This window comes from Lygodium microphyllum, chromosome 14 (assembly GCF_053477565.2).
Source record: "Lygodium microphyllum isolate KBCC chromosome 14, Lygodium_microphyllum_v1.1.10, whole genome shotgun sequence".
In the NCBI taxonomy this organism is placed as follows: domain Eukaryota; kingdom Viridiplantae; phylum Streptophyta; class Polypodiopsida; order Schizaeales; family Lygodiaceae; genus Lygodium; species Lygodium microphyllum.
This window is the reverse complement of record NC_141148.1, coordinates 75,083,772-75,100,604: the sequence shown is the minus strand read 5'-3', so window position 1 is coordinate 75,100,604 and position 16,833 is coordinate 75,083,772. Positions and strand designations below refer to the sequence as shown.

Here is a 16,833-nt window from a genome sequence, read left to right as displayed (position 1 = left end):
TCATGAACTTTGCCCTCCTCAATAATCTCTTTGAGTACAAGGATATGATTCAATGTAGAGAAGCCTATCATAAATTGAGCATGTCCTTGTGCTGAAGTCTTGCCACCGTAGTTCTAGCATGCAACAAGTGCTTTGCTACCAAACCATTGTCATCTTATGACTTACGTATGTGAAGCTTGGCAATAGCTGTCATGACTCACACCATGCCCTCTATGAAGAAAGTAAGTCAATCAAGGAGAGGAGATTGACCTACCATTGTGTGTAGAGTGGCTACATATTGTTACATGTATTAGGAGATGTAATCGATATTGTCAAAGAATGCTCTATGAAAAGTCACCCAACCTCTCTATAGTCAGCTCAAAAATGATTGGTAATGAGTGTTTCTCCCACTAGGCTAAGAAAGTTCTCTTCTTTCACTAAAGTGAGACATATCAAGATGTGTATGTTTGACTATGAGTAGTGGATCCGTGTATGACATCTCTTTGTCAACAAGCTCTAGTGTCACGACACCCATCATAATTGTTTGAAGGCATCAACCCAAACAAATATGAGTGTGGAAAAGCTACACTTGTTGTTGCATGCAAGGCCTCACTAAACTACTTTGTGAGCTCGGATAACAAAATGTGGGGATCATTATCGTATAACAAGTCAAGATCTCCCTTGAATAGATGCCCTCCATCTCTCTAGAGAACTAATATCTTGGATGCCAAGAAGTCCTATGTGGGATATTCCCATGAGGGAACTAGAAGTCCACAATGAATGATAATTAACCATGTTCCGTTGCAAACCCAATGGGGCATAGCAAAATGAGATTGGGAGAGCCTAAATATGAGAGATAAGCATAAGAGGGGCAAGTATGTAGTCCTCCATGTTGGCACAATGTCGATGAGGGTAACATGTGCAATTGACAAGGGATATTTGGCTAGACAATTGAGTATGGCTAGCTAGGCCATGTGTTATACCCATCTCTATGAGGTATCTCCCATACTTTGTGTATTTCCCCGCATCATCTAAGGTTTTCTCCATCTCCAACTCATTGAGATCCTGCATGTCACATCTCCTCTGATGTATCAAAGAAAGATACTTGATGATAGTCCTCATCCTGAATTTTATGTGGTGATTTTCTATGGGGTGGGGTATACTAGGGGTCATACAAGGGAAATAGCATAAACCAATGTATAAGGTGCACTCTTCACCACGCACTCTCACACTCATATACCTAGTCTTCTTATTTATTTTGAGTCTTCTTGTGCATCTCCACCCAAGTAGCCTTGGCAGTGTTCTCTTCTTTCTCTTGGAGATTGTGCATCTCCTCTTTGTTTTCGGAAATTTCTTTCATGCAATTAAGTTGGATTTCTCCCTCTTCTAACCTAGAGCTGGCCCATGCTTCCTCTAACTCATCAATTAGCATCGCCATCACTTTGACTTGGACCTTCACCTTTGCCTTTAGTGAAGCACTCACTATCTTGATTGTTTTAATTTTCTCTAGGAGCTGTCTATTTAGAGTGTTGAAAGCATTATCTGCTTTTCTTTTTTGTTTGTTGATGGCATTGGTAATCAGCAACTCAAAGGTCGACCCTCTCCATCCTTGTACAAAGACCCAAGGGAGTGCCACACGAAAAAGATCTAAATGTGTTTATGTTCCAAGCAATGGAGCTTTTATGGAAGGTTCATATTCATAGGAAACATTTTTGAATATTCATTATCATGTGCAGCAACAAGGGCAACTTTGTTGACTTTGATAACTGTTTTCTTTGTTTTTGCCTTTGTATTCAAACTGTTACATATGGCAACCTTCATGATTGTCATATGGAAATTGGATTACAGATTATTGGGAAGTGGTTTTTTGTTCATTTGAAGGGAGAATTACAGGCTGCCCATAATCAATTAAATTAATACACAATCAGAGGAGGGTACTATCTTACATTTGATGATCTAGCAGACCAACATCACAGGGTGAATCTCTACGTATAAGAAGCATACATGTGAGTGCAGATTTTGAAGAGCCTCTCAAAGCCTATAATCTTCTAAAATTGGGCATCAGATATATTTGGTGTGGTTGATGATAGTGGCCAGGTCTTTTCTTTCCTTGTGTATGTCGAACACATTAACTCGGTAACCTGACTCCAAATAGTAATGATGACCTATGAGACTATTATAAGATTGCCCTTTTGGATGTTTTCCTTATTTGTAGACATTGAGCTTGTGCTATAGGCCCACCAAAGATAGGAGAGCAGCCTTCCAGTAATAGTGGTTACCAATGGGAGTCTTGCATCATAGGTACATTCGGAGAAAAGTAAGGAATTTTCTACAGCCTATTCAGCATGTGTCTCCTCACAAGGAAAGTGACAGAATTATGGATTGAAACATCAAAAGTAACGCTCCAGGCTTCCATGCTCTTTCTGTACCTACAATGATGTCCATGAACATCTACATTTGACCTCCACTGTGGATAGATAAGCAGAACACTGTACTTTTGCATTTAGATAAATCACTTAAAATGGTGGTGAATCCACCTTAGTAAACTGGAAATATTGCCTTTGAAACCAACAGTGTTCCTTTGGAGGTGTCTGATCGGAGTTTCAGCTATGGGGAAAAAGTTTGCAAAATTCAAAGCACTCTATTACCTCGCTTCAATGTTTGAGATCCTCAGATGCTAGTAAGTCCATTCCCCATTGCCTTTGGCATCGCCCATCCACTAGAGGTATTTTGGATAGACTTTCTCAGCAACTACATGTGAGATTTTCTGCACAAAGGTTTGGGAAATTCTTTTGGCTGTTTGGCAGATTTTCACTTTGATTTCCCAGATACTGTGTTCTGCAACTGGGTCAGATTTTGGGCTTTGTAGACCATCTGGGCTCAAAAGAATCATGCATTCTGAGTTGTTCAATGGCTTCAGACCTACAGCTACTTTTGCCACTCACTGCAACAATCTTTATGTGATTGCCATCATGCAGCTAATATAGGTGTATGTGTACAATGAAATAGGGAAACCTATAGCGTGAATGAGATGAAAGTGATCCAGAAAAAAGTAGGTAAAAACAGGGGAAAGAGTCAAAGTTGGCCTGCGCCTTCCCTCCAAGAGAATGGCTGTTGGGAGCATAAGCAGGAATATTCCTGCCCATTGGGATGCTGTTCTCATTCTTGCACATTCGAAGTTGGCATTCCAGTCCCATTCCTGTTGGTATGCTTAGAACTAGTGTGCCTCAAGACAAGGTTATAGGTTTCTCAAGGAGAAATTGGCTTGGGGATGTGTTTGAAGTAGCTGATTGGGCTCTTGAAAAGTATCAACTGTTTCTAGAGATGTTAACCCAAAGATTGCAGACCCAGGTTTATGAGCGCATGGTAGTCCTGCTCATGACTGTAATACAAGTAAAATAAGTGTACAAGCAGACGGAACTAAACCTCAAGAATACTTGTTGGAAGAATGCGTTCCTGCAACTCCTACAGTGTTGGAATAGACTCACTGCTTATCTGCCTAACCTGGTTCAAACAGCCTGTCCTTAGAATCCAAGTCTCCAATGGAGGTCAATGGCAGTGCAATTTGTGGTCTACTAGTGGTACATACTCCTGAGGAGTGTTAATTTCAAAATTCAAATCTCATAATCATAGGACAATCGTGTAGTGATTGGTCTGAAGAATCAAAGAAAAAAAAGCAGCTGAAAATATGAAGACCCAAAGTTGCTATGGCTGTGTGCTGACTGTACTGTCCACTGGGCCTAAAATCTGGTCTTCATTGGTCAGAATGCTGTATTTATCTAGTTTTTCTTGGTCTTAAATGGGATTTATGGTTTTTGGAGTCTCATTCCTAGATGTTTGTCATGTGCAGAATGTCCTCATCAGTGTGGTTGGTGGACTACAAGTACGAGAACCAGCTGTTGATTTAGCCGTCGCTGTCGCACTTTGTAGCAGGTTGCTTTTTATTTTAATGAATAAGCCTACATCAATTTCAGAAAGTTGAGACTACCTGTCAATGATTCTTGAACGCACTCCCGGAGAGGTTGGAGAAATCGTTCACTGAAGGTTGTTTATGTGTGATATTTCTGCTTCAGTTATTTTGAGAGACGGATTCCATCAAACATGGCATTTGTGGGTGAGATAGGACTTGGTGGGGAGTTGAGACCGGTAAGTCTTACCAGTTTGCATTTTGAACTTTGGGGGAACGTGGTTTAGAAATTAGCCATTTCCATTGTGACAGAAACTTTTGGGGGCGATTTGATAGTGTCAGGCTCTTTTGTTCAGGTAAAGCAGTTGGATAAACGTGTCTATGAAGTAAGCAAGCTCGGGTTTGAAAAGTGTGTTGTTCCAAAGATGTCAGAGAAGGCATTGAGAGCCTGCCAAACAGATCTAGTAACGCTCATCCCCTGTGCAACTCTTCAGGAAGTCATACAAAGAGTTATCATGTCCACGTTTGTAACCCACAATGGGTCATTTCCTGATAAACTCTGAAGTCGGGATCAAAGAGTCGGTTTTCCCACGTTAAACCTTAATCACGGAATGTTTCATATCTGTAGATCTTGTGCCATAATTCGAAGTAGAAACAGCACTATTAGTCAGACTTTTTTTGTTGTGCGCTTAACTATTGCAGTTCTGACAAAAATGCATGCTGTGTAAGTTTCCATTGTTGTACTCGCATGTATAAGATAACACAAGAGCATACAGTGTTGGATTGATCAGTCAAGACGAATCAATGTGTAAGATTGCACTTGAGCATGAAATCAATCAGAACCAATGAGTTCAGGTTGCTCAAAGCATAGAAGCTTGGATAGAGCATGATGAAAAATGGTCTTCTAAAATTGATGTGCTTTTATTTCAAAATTTCCTGAGTCCAAAACTTCTTTGAACTTTGTCATAAATGGTGAGAATTTTAGTAGGACAAAGACACAAATCAAAGTTGAGTTACAATCCACTTTTGGGAGCCACTCGCCACCCAAAAAAAAAAAAGACATACGCTCCAAAGCGCCCCTCCTCCCCCCCCCCCCCCCAAGGTGTGATGCACCAACACTCATTACTCACTCAACACGGCACAAAAAGATAATACGATGTGAGAGCAAGGTATACTCTTGTATTATTCAATCAAAGAAACGGTACAACATAGGCACATCCTAGGACTATATCCTCGTGACATTGCACGTAAGAAGGTTTACCACTGGGTGAAATCACGTAGAGTGGAAATGAAACAAGGCTCAAAATCACTACTACTCCCTATATAGGTGTTTTTTATTATAATGCCATGGTATTGCTATAAAGCCCTTACACTCACTATCGCTTACTGGATTGCTATCCTCGACAATGTAGGGTAGCGTTTATTTGACATCCGAGGTCTTAACATAACTTTTCCTAACAAGCTAGCCAGTGTCTGTCAGTCTGGGACTTGGAGAGAGGATCATGGGATCTTAACACAGTCTATTCTATCAAATTAGTCAATGTCTATCGCAATAGGACTTTGGGGATCTTAACACAACTTTTTTTAGCAAGCTAGTTAATATCTGTCCATCTAGACTTAGTAGGGCTCTTTGGGTTTGTTGTTTTTGGATTACCATGCGAGTCTACCCTCGACTCAAGTACATTTGAGAAGTGGAGGTGTTATTGGGCTTATGATTGAGAACCGTTTATTTGGGGAGGCTCAAAGGGCATTACAAGTAGTGGGATTCTCCTTGAGCCAGATGGTGAAGGCGTCTTTGCCATGTTTGCACACCTCCGCTTCCGAAATCTAAGTGCCTTCCTTGAGGAAACACCCACGCTACTTGGTAAGCTACTCAGGGTATCCTTTTTGTTCTCAGCATCGAATGAATGCTTCTACTTCAAAGGAACCGTTGGAATGGAGCATTGGTACGTGCCATCCCCATTGCTTGTCATGATAAAACCTGCACAAAAGACAAGCATGAAAAGCATTATGAACACATGCTTTTTGGCAAGTCCAGTTTGTAAGTGACTTCATTGAGCACTTGAGTGATGCAGTAGGGTCCATAGTAGTGGTGATTGAACTTGGGGCTCATATTCTTTGGAAGTGGCATATTCTTAGAGTTGACTGGGACTATGTTTCCTTTAATGAACAGTGCTGCCTTTCTATTTTTGTTGGCTTGCTTTGTTATGGTGATTTTACTTTGTTCTGGCTTCGCTTAGCCATCGCATTCTGATCTCTCCATTTCTTCAAGAATTCCTCTGTATCTTGATCTTTAGTTTTGGTCGCTCCAAATACTAAGGCAAGAGGGGTGATCACTTCTTTTTCTGTGGCCAATTCAAAGGGCGTGTAACCCATGGTGAAGTGGATGGGGTTGTTGTAGTGAAATTCCAACACATCAAGGTAGAAGGCTCAATCTTTTTGGTCCACCTGGGTGTAACTCTTGAGATAATCTTCAATGCCTTGGTTGACTCGTTTTGTTGTCCATTTTTTTCAGGGTGGAAGGATGATGGGAACCTCAACTGTGTTTCCAAAGTCTTGAAGAGGTCCTTCCACATGTCACTTATGAATCTTCCATCTCTATTTGACACTATGGCTAAGGGTAGGCCGTGTAGTTTGAACACATGTGAAGAAGAGGCGGGCTATCTCTTTGGCATTCAATGATGGTTTAGCAAGGATGAAGTGGGCTTGCTTGGAGAAATAGTCCACCACTACAAAAATGATGGTATATCCATGGGATTCGAGGAGCTCCACAATGAAATCCATATTGATTACGTCCCATGGGCGCCTCGGTACGGGCATAGGTTAAAGTAATCCCGCTAGCTTTAAGCAAGGTGCCTTTACAAGGTGGCAAGTAGGACATGTCTTTGTGTAGTCAATGACTTCTTCTTTCATGTTGGGCCAAAAGAACTGCTTCCTAAGGGTCTCTAGTATTTTGCTCTATCTTTTGTGTCCTAGTTTTTCATCATGTATTTTGTGTAGGATGAGTTTCTTCAACTCCACATTATTGGGGATATACAATCTCTTGCCTATAAATAGAATTCCTTCCTCGAGGGTGTACATTCCATGCGGAGTCTTGTTAGCTTTCACATCTTGTATAATTTTGTGCATGTCTTGGTCATGTTGCAAGGCTTCCTTCACTAGCTCCTACTGACCACACTAATAGCTTTCAAGTCAACTTTATGACTCAAGGCATCTGCTATCTTGGTGGAGCTTAGCTTGTATTTTATCTCCAAGTCAAATTCAATTAGGAAGTCTAGCCCACGAGCTTGTTCTGTCGATAGCTTGGGTTGGGATTGGAAGTATTTGAGGTACATGTTATCTGTGAAGACTACTATGTGTTTGTCTTGAACATAATGCTTCCACTTTTTAAGGCAGTGAATGACTACAAGCATTTCCTTCTCATGCGTACTCCACCTAGTTTCAGCATTTGTGAACTTCTTGGACTCATAAGTTATGGGGTGGCCTTCTTACACCAACATGCCTCCAATGCCATAATTGGATGCATCTGTGGAGATCTCAAAGGGTTTGGTGAAGTTCGATACTTTTAAGACAAGGGTTTGGGTCATGCATTTATCCATCTGTTCAAAAGTTTCATATTGCATGCTACCCCATGTAAAGGTGTTTTCTTTGGTGAGGTGGGAGTGGTGCGGTGATGAGGCTATAATCCTTGATGAATCGTCTACAAAATTGTGAAGCTGAGGAATGCCTGCACTTTTCTTACAGTCTTCAATACATGTCATTTTTGGACAACTTCCACTTTCTTAGGGTTCACTTTGATACCATTTGGTCCTACAATGAAGCCTAGCAATTCTAACTCTTTTACTACAAACTCACATTTTTCTGGTTTGGCATCTCAAAGACTAAGTGTAAGTGTTGATTGTGTTCTTTTAGGGTCTTGCTATAGACTAGTAGATCATCAATGTAGATAATTACAAAGGCATCTATCTCGGGTCTAAAAACTCCATCCATGAGGCCACAAAATGTGCTTGGCCCATTGCTTAGACTAAATCCCAAGACTAACCGTTCAAAACTACCATATCAAGTGCGAAAAGCTATTTTAGGGATATCTTCTTCTACTATGCGGATCTGATGGTAACCTGACTATACGGTTAAAGTACCTGGATCCCTGTAGCCTATCTAAGAGGTCCTCTACTAGGGGCAGAGGATATTTGTTTTTTATGGTGATTTTATTAAGGGCCCTATAATCTACACACAATCTAAGTTTCCCATTCTTCTTCTTAACAAACAACATTGGGGCACCAAAGGGGGATTTACTAGGGCGAATAAAACCTTTGTTCTTCTAATTCATGCCATTGCTTCTTCAATTCCATGAGTTCGATGTGATTCATGCGATAGGGTGCTCTAGCCGATGGGGCAGATCTTGGAATGAGTTCAATTTTATGATCCACATCCCTTCTGGGCTACGCCTTTGGGCAGCTCTGATGCCATTACATCTTTGAACTCTTCAAGTATCTTTGTCACTTTTGTGTTGTTGGTCTGATGTTTGGTCATCTTGGTATCCTCTTGCTCAATGGATCAAATCATACATAGGTAGACCATGTCTCCTTGCTTAACTGATTTCTCCACTTACTTGGCACTCCACATTATGATGCCTGGCTTAATAGGGTTCCCTTGATCCGATGTTGCTTGGGTTGGCACTCCTGGTTAATTTGGGCTTGACTTCACTGTTTGATATGAAACTCCTGGCTTGTTCTCCTTCATTTGCACTTTGATTAGTGTCTTGCCTGGCAATTGCGTTATTTTGCAAGGTACTCTGACGTCTTCTCCTTGCATGTCTAGTATCATCTCATTAACTCCCTTTCCAAACATTGCAATGACATATTTGTCATAGAATTCCAAGCCTAGGATAACTTCAAAATCATCCATGGGGATTATTAAGAAGTTGAGTTTTGCTTTCCATTTTCCAGCTTCTACTTGTACTGCAAAAACATGTTTCACTTCTTTGGCCTCTCCTTGTGCAAATGTCACTATTAATCCTTTCGGGGTCCTAGACAATTTCAATCCATGTTTGGCTGCACATTCTGAGATAATAAAGTTATGAGTGGCCCATGTGTCCACCATGATAGCTTGATTTCCTTTGCTCACTCTGCCTTTGATATATAGGTGGTGGACTACTACTACATGGGCCGCCATGCATTGGGGTTGTGCACTGATTGTCCCCACTCTTGGGTGGTCCATGCTTTCATCACTTCTACTTGGGATTTCTTAGATGCATGAGGGTTGCGGTTCCTCTCCTTTATATGCACTAATGGCGTTCATCCTCAACCCGCTTGATGAGGTTGTGTCTTCCATGGGGCATCTGTTTTGATAGTGTGGTCCCCTGCATTTGAAACATTTGATCCCTGTGTTTATGCCTTGGGGTCTCCACCATGATGTGTTTGATCCTGTGGGATCATATGCTGCACTGGGAGTTAGCATGTAGTGGTTGTTCCCCCATTTGCCTACTACTCCTCTTGGTACTAATGCGAATTGCGACGCGGTTGGTGTTATGTTGGAAGTTTGGCTCCACGTGTTTGTGAATGGACCTCTAGGGGCGTTGGGTCTCAGGGTCCATGAATTGTTGGAGTTTGGTGTTGAATCTGTTATGGTTCCGCCGGGCTATTCTCCTGCCTTCCAAGTCTACTAGCCTTTCAACCATTCTCATGGCCTCTGCTAAGTTGGTAAGCTTCTGTCTCTCTACGTCCCATTCTTGCATCCCAAATAAGAATCCATGTAATTTGGTGTCAATATCCATGTTGGGTAGTTGAAGCATGATTTGTTTGTATTTACTAATGTACTCCATCTTCCCTTGTGTTTACTTAAGGTTTCTCCATTCATCTCTGACTTCGAATTTCCCCATCTTTGGAATGAAGTAATCTTTGAGTTCCTCCTAAAGTTCTTCCCATGAAAAGATGGTGTGACCCTACTCTTGTTCAAACAAGTACCAACTAGGAGCATCCTCCAAGTAGATAGATGCCACCTCCGCCTTCCTGTCTTTGGTGATTCAGGCATACGTCAAGTATCTATCCACCTCTGTAATCCACTTCTTCAGAACCATCCTGTCTCTCTCTCCTGTGTACATGGCGGGTTGAGGCATCTTGAATTTGTTGTAGTCATCTTTTGAGCTATCATGATCTTCCTCTTCTCTATGGTTGTGCTTCTTGTCCTTCTTACTTCTTGCCTCTACTACCTTCTCCTTGTTTTTTCTCGTATCTTGTGCCCTCCTAGAAGTCTCCTCTCTCGCTAATCTATCCATCTCCTCTTGCATTTTTTGTATTTTCTCCTCTTCTTGTTGTTGTAACACCCATTCTCTATAGCCCTGCTCCACTTCTAACTTTCTTCTCCTTTCCTCTTTCTCTTCCTTCCTTTGCATGCTCCTCCAAATTGACTCTAGCATGCTTGACATGCCCTCCAACTACCTCTCCAATCCGGCTACCTTCTCCTCTTGGGCTACTCTCCATTCTTGCCCTCTACTCTTCTTCCTCTCTTCCATTGTTGAGATGGGTACATTCTCTCTGTCGTCCTCCACATGGTCAGTGGAATTGTTGACATGGGAAAGCCACGTTTCTCCTTGGGTGGTGGTCGTGCCGCAGGGAAGCCACTTCACATCTTCAGATGGCGAATAGTGTTGGGGTGTCACATCAAGGTTGACGACAGCATCACGACGTGGATCGTTTCAACTCATTCTCTTCGGGGCACTAGATCTGCTCTCCTGCTTCTATGAGCACTCCTTCACTCCGAGCAAGAGTTGCTGTGATACCAAGTGTGATGCACCTGTACTCGTTACTCACTCTATTGGGGGTAAAGACGCCTCCGCCTAGCCGCCCGTATATTACTACACTGACAGTACTCGCCACTACACATTGCAGGTGGCGGGCGGCCGTCACAGTAACTTATTCTTTATTCTTTTTTAGTGACAGTTTGAATAAAGGAAGGCCCGGCCACACATTGTGGTTGTTGGAGTTTCCACTTTTAAGTCTCTCTCTCTTAGCTCTTGCTCTCCATCCGCCATAGCTCTCACCGCCAAGCTTCTTCCTCCTGGGTTTCACTTCCCTTTCAACTAGTATTAGAGCAAAGGCATTGGAGCTTGCTCGGCATTCTCTTCAACCCGGATTTGAAGAGCTTGAACCCAAGCTTCAATGTCAGCCATGGCACCTTCATTCGCAGGTATGTTTTGATCTTCCGCCTCCTTCCTGAGCTTCCGGACCTTCATCGGCTTCTTCCCGAGCTGCATTGGAGCCCCTTCGACATTGTCAAATGCCCCCAAGGGCTGTTGAAGATTCTCTAATCCCTAGAAATAGCTAGCGCAATTTTCGGCGCATTTTTAGGGGGCTAGGCTAATCTGCTCCTCGGCATTTCCCTACTCCTCCTCTGCTTCCTGGCATTCTTGGCAACCTTCCCGAGCATTGCTTGACTCCCCGGCATTAGTGCTTGACTACCGGTGATCGATTCGAGTGCTTCCCCCTTCAACCCTTTGCTGTATACACAGTCCCAAGACTGTCAAAATAGGGCAGCACTTGACATTTACTGGTTGATGCTTCTTGCCATTGCCCGTTTAATGCCCGATGACGCCTAGATGTTATGGGATACTATGTCTATGCTTTGGGACTGATTTGGAGCATATTTAAGCACCATTTGAGCTTCATCTAACAGTAAATTGCTTAATGTAATACAATGGACTGAAGCTCATTTACTTGGTGTATGCATTGGCTCATGGATACGGGGTGCTTACTAGAGGTTTGAATGATCATACCGATGTATTTGGAGGTTGTCAAATGCTTTTTCTTGGTTCCATAATTCTTTTGAGCTCAGATTAGGCTCCGACTTAGTCGTCCTTCACTGGCATTTGACTTCAGTTAGCATGCTTTAGACCGTTTTATGCTGATTGTCACTACTTGACATTTAGGCTTCTTGCATTTACGCTTTGGTTAGATATGGATACCACTTGGTTTGCCCATGCTTGACAGTTACTTGGAGCTTCATCTTCGGATATATTTGAGCATTTTGGATCTCGTAGGCATTACTTTTGGTTGTCAGTTACATGCTCTTTGAATGCTTTCAGGTTTATGCTTTACGAGTCTGAGATAGCTTGGGATTTATGCTCCGGATGTACCTTACTGGGATTTGGCATGCCTGATGCTATGTATTTGATGTATTAGAGCGTTGCTTGCTCTCTTTGCATCTGACTTCACTTCCAGTGGGAACCTCTTGATATATTCGGATGTACACATAGTCTTGTTTACACTTGAGCTTGAGCTTGTGGAACAGTTATATGCATTTGCTCTCTTGAGAGCTTTATGTCTGCAGTTTGTCTGTAGTGGGCTGATTTGATATGCCTATTGGGGAAGGCATCTATCTCTGTCACAAGTTTGTCAGTTTTGTATGCATCTTGGATGATTATGTATTGAGCTTCTTGCTTTATCAGTTGTGCTTGTGCTTAGTCTCTTCTCTTATCCCGAGATCCATTACATGTACGACTTCTAGACCTATGAGATATCTCTTGCCTAACAAGTGATTGGTTTAACAGTTCTTGGTACCTTCTTGCCCCTGAAAACTCATTGTTGGATGTATCTTGCTACCTGGCAGTTGCAGTGACATGTATCAGTGATTGCTTCATTTTGAGACAGTTTTACATACTGCTGTCATTTATTACAGCAAGTTGAAATCTGCTGATTTTGAGTACTTCTATGAGGGTAATGCTTACTATTTGATGTTATCTTAGTCATATTTGATAGACATGTGCTTCTCTTAGTGAAATTCACCCTTTCAGCCAGTTTTAGCAGTGGTTTTAGTGTATTTTTTGCTAATTACAGCAATCTTCAATTTTGCCTTTTTGCTTTTATTTGAGACAGTATGGCTGATCGTCTGAAAGATACAACTCTCTTTAACATTGCCAAGTTGGATGGTACCAACTATGGGTATTGGAAGTCCCAAATATGGTAGGTTTTGGTGCAGAAGTTGCGGATTAAACCCTTACGTTTCAAAGGTGTTAAACTTGAGGATATGGATGATGATGTTTGGATGGAAGTTGATGAGCTATGCAAGTCTACCATTATTTTGTCACTCTCAAAAGAGCTTCATCATAATGTTGTTGAAGATGAGAATCAGAGTGTATGGAATTTATGGGAGAAGATTTAGGAGCTCTATGCGCAGCAAAGTCCTGCGTCACATATATATTGGTTGAAGCAGTTAATGGACCTTCGCATGAATGAAGGAACCGCCCTTTCATCTCATTTCAGTCAGTTTCATGCTATCATGAAAAGTCTATTGTCACAGGGTATTGAGTTCAAAGACAACTTGCACATGTTGTTTCTGCTTGGCACCTTGTCTAAATCATGGGATATCTTTTGTACTGCCGTATGCACGAACAAGCTTAATAAGATTAAAATCAAAGATGTTGAGAGTGCTTTATTGACTGAGGAAATCAATAGGAGAAACAATGATACTTCCCGCTTTTCATATGCATTGACCGTTAGAGGTGGCAAACATGGCATGTATGATAATGATCATAAGGGCAGGAACTCTCAGAAGTCCAGGTCCAAGTCACGTGATCGCAATAAGTCCCGTGGACGAAAGTCTGATCTTACATGTCATTATTGTGAAAAAGCAATACATATTGGGCCGCAGTGCCATAAAATGCGCGATGATAAGCGCAAGAAAAAGGAAAAAGAAAAAGTGCATGAAAAGTCTTCTCAGCGCAGTATTGTACTTGCAAAGTCCAGTGTAAAGATGGAAGAGGTTTGTCATGCAGGCCACTGATTCAAATGATGATTATATACTTGCAGCTTCTTGCGATGCCTTACAGACTTCTGAGATACATTCTATGTATGCACTATGTTGGCTCTTAGATTCGGGTACGTCCTTTCATATGACACCCTGTAGAGATTAGTTTCATACCTATCGTACCATGTCTAGTTCTGTGCGTCTTGGTAATGACATGTCTCTTGACATTGTGGACATTGGAGATGTTAGATTGCAGTTTTCTTCTAGTAGTTCTTTTGTTTTGCATAATGTACTCTATGTATTTACATTGACTCGCAGCCTTATGTCAGCTGGACAGCTTGATGATGCACGGTATTTTGTCTTTTGGAAACTATGCATGGAAGATTACTCGTGGCAGGCTTGTACTTGCAAGAGGTGCCAAGTCTGGCAGCCTCTATCCCTTACTTGTATATGGAGCTACATTGAATCATGTTTTGTTTATAGGTTCTATTCCCCATGTATCCCTTTGGCATGCTCATTTGGGGCATATGTCTCTTAAAGGAATGAAAATGCTTCGTGTTTTGCACTATCTTTTGTCTTTTGACTCTTCGCATTTTGATTCTTGTGATCCTTGTTTGTATGGCAGATAGACTAGAAATACACATAAAAAGTTTAGTAAGAAACGCATGGGTGAGCCCTTGGCTCTTATGCACTCAGATGTATATGGGCCCATGCCCTGTCAGTCACTTGGTGTGGCAAAGTACTTTGTTACTTTCATAAATGATTACTCACATAAGGTTTGGGCTTATCCCATAAAGAGAAAATCCGATGTCTTAGACACATTTCAGCATTGGCTTGCATTGGTAAAGAATCAGTCTGGAAAAAGACTCAAATGTTTAAGGTCAGATAATGGAGGTGAGTATGTATCACGTGCTTTTGAGCAGTTTTGTGATGAGCGAGGTATTAAGCGTCAATTGACTGCCCCTTACATCCCACCCCAGAATGGTATGGCTGAACGCATTAATAGGACCATTCAGGAAAGCGTCCGTAGCATGCTTAGCCATGCTCGCTTACCACAACACTTTTGGGCTAAGGCAGTTACTACTGCAGTACATCTCATTAACAGGTCGCCTAGCAATGGCATTGAATTTCAAGTTGCAGAGGAGGTATAGGCAGGCAAGCCCCCCTCTTATGATCATTTGCGTGTCTTTGGATATGAGGCATTTTGTTATGTGCCCAAGGACAAACGCAATAAGCTGAATCCTAAAAGTGTCAAATGCATTGTCATTGGGTATGGAGATGCAGAAGAGATGGGTTACCGTCTATGGGATCTGCAAGCGCAGAAAGTGATCCGTAGCCATGATGTCATCTTTCATGATGACAAAATGCATATGCAACCTAAGAAAGTGGTTGAGGTACACATAGTTATCTTTCAAGAGGAGCCACCTGCTCCCATTTAGCCTGCTCCACGGCCAGCTAGACAACGTACAGTATCACCTGATGCTCATGGCCCAAATGCTAGACATGCTAATGTTAGACCTCCTGACCGTTTTGCACCCTCTATGGATTATGTACTGGTTACAAATGTATGAGAGCCTCTCACTTATGATGAGGCTATGCGCAGGAGTGATTATCACTCTTGGGAGAGGGCTATGCACTCTGAGCTTGACTCGTTGCATAAGAATCAGACTTGGGATTTGGTTTCCTTGCCTCAAGATAAGAAGGCTTTGCCATGCAAGTGGGTGTACAAGCCAAAAAGTACCCTTGGACACCCCAAGCCAATATACAAGGCTCGATTGGTTGCTAAGGGTTTTAAGAAGGAGCATGGTGTTTACTTTGATGAAGTCTTTTCTCATGTGGTCAAGATGACCACTCTACGCTTAGTCTTGGCCTTGGTTGCATAGCTTGACCTGGACTTGTACCAGATGGATGTCAAGACGACTTTTCTACATGGGGACTTGCATGATGAGATTTACATGGAGTAGCCTAAGGGCTTTGCAGACCCTGGTAGGGAACACCTAGTGTGCAAGCTAAAGAAGAGTCTATATGGCTTGAAGCAGGCACCTAGGGAATGGTACCATACGTTTGATACATTCATGCAATCACAGGGCTATAGCCGCAGTGCTATGGATCTGTGCTTGTACACGAAGAAAGCCTGTGATGATTCTTTACTAATTTTGGTACCTTATGTGGATGACATACTTTTAGCAAGGATAGCTCATGAGGAGCTAGATGCTCTGAAGGCTCAACTTAAGAAGAGATTTGAGATAAAAGATCTCGGCATACCTCTCGTATACTTAGTATGCGCATTACGCGCAATCAATCTCAGCGACTACTCTATCTGTTGCAAAGGGAGTACATCCATAAAGTCCTTGAGTGCTTTCGCATGCAGGATGTTAAGCCTATTGGCTATCCATTACCTTCTCATGTGAAGGTTTTCCAAGCCGATCATCTGCAGACATATGAGCACAGGGCCGAGATGGCCAAGATTCCCTATGCATCAGCCGTGGGCAGTCTTATGTATGCCATGATAGCCACCCGTCCAGATATTACTTTTGCAATTGGGGTTGTGGCACGTTATATGGCTACACCTTGCAAGAAACATTGGGATGTTGTGAAGGGTATCATGAGGTACTTGAAGGGCACATCAGATATGTGTGTTTGTTATAACAGCCAGGATACAGGAGTTGTGGGGTACACTGACTCTGATTATGCAGGACATGCAGATAATAGGAAGTGCACTTCTAGATATGTATTCACTTATGCTGGAGGGGCTATCTCTTGGATGTCCAAGGCGCAGAAGTGTACAGCCCTTTCTACTACAAAGGCCAAGTATATTGCAGCCATAGAGGTTTGCAAGGAGGCTATCTAGTTAGGTCGTTTGATTGCAGACCTTGGTATGACAAATGTTATGCCTACACTGCATTCAGATTCTATGAGTGTCATTCAGTTGGCCAAGAATCCGATCTTCCATGCAAAGACGAAACATATTGAGAGGAGGTATCACTTCATTCACAAGGTCGTTGAGGACAAGTCTATTGACCTTGTCAAGATTCCGACTGAGCAGAATCCTGTAGACTTGCTCACGAAGAGCCTCACTACTGAGCGCTTTGCCTTCCTCAGGACATTGATGGGCATTGGATGAGATGATGTCTTTTTCCTCATCCTTTTGTACATGTGTACATGTTGTACTGTCTTTTCTTTTTTTCTCTCTCTCTTACTGG

The 16,833-nt window shown here is 42.2% G+C and overlaps 1 protein-coding gene across 1 annotated transcript in view; it reads left to right on the top strand.

Moving 5' to 3' along the window:
* LOC148025738 (DNA repair protein RadA-like protein) overlaps positions 1-4,785 on the top strand; it is a 216,311-nt gene extending 211,526 nt beyond the window's left edge. The window contains exons 13-15 of the mRNA XM_087692964.1: positions 3,830-3,912; positions 4,053-4,125; positions 4,243-4,785. Coding sequence (XP_087549090.1) covers positions 3,830-3,912; positions 4,053-4,125; positions 4,243-4,449 — 363 coding nt within the window. The 3' untranslated portion in view covers positions 4,450-4,785. The remainder of the gene's footprint in view (positions 1-3,829; positions 3,913-4,052; positions 4,126-4,242) is intronic.
* The last annotated feature ends 12,048 nt before the right edge of the window (positions 4,786-16,833 follow it).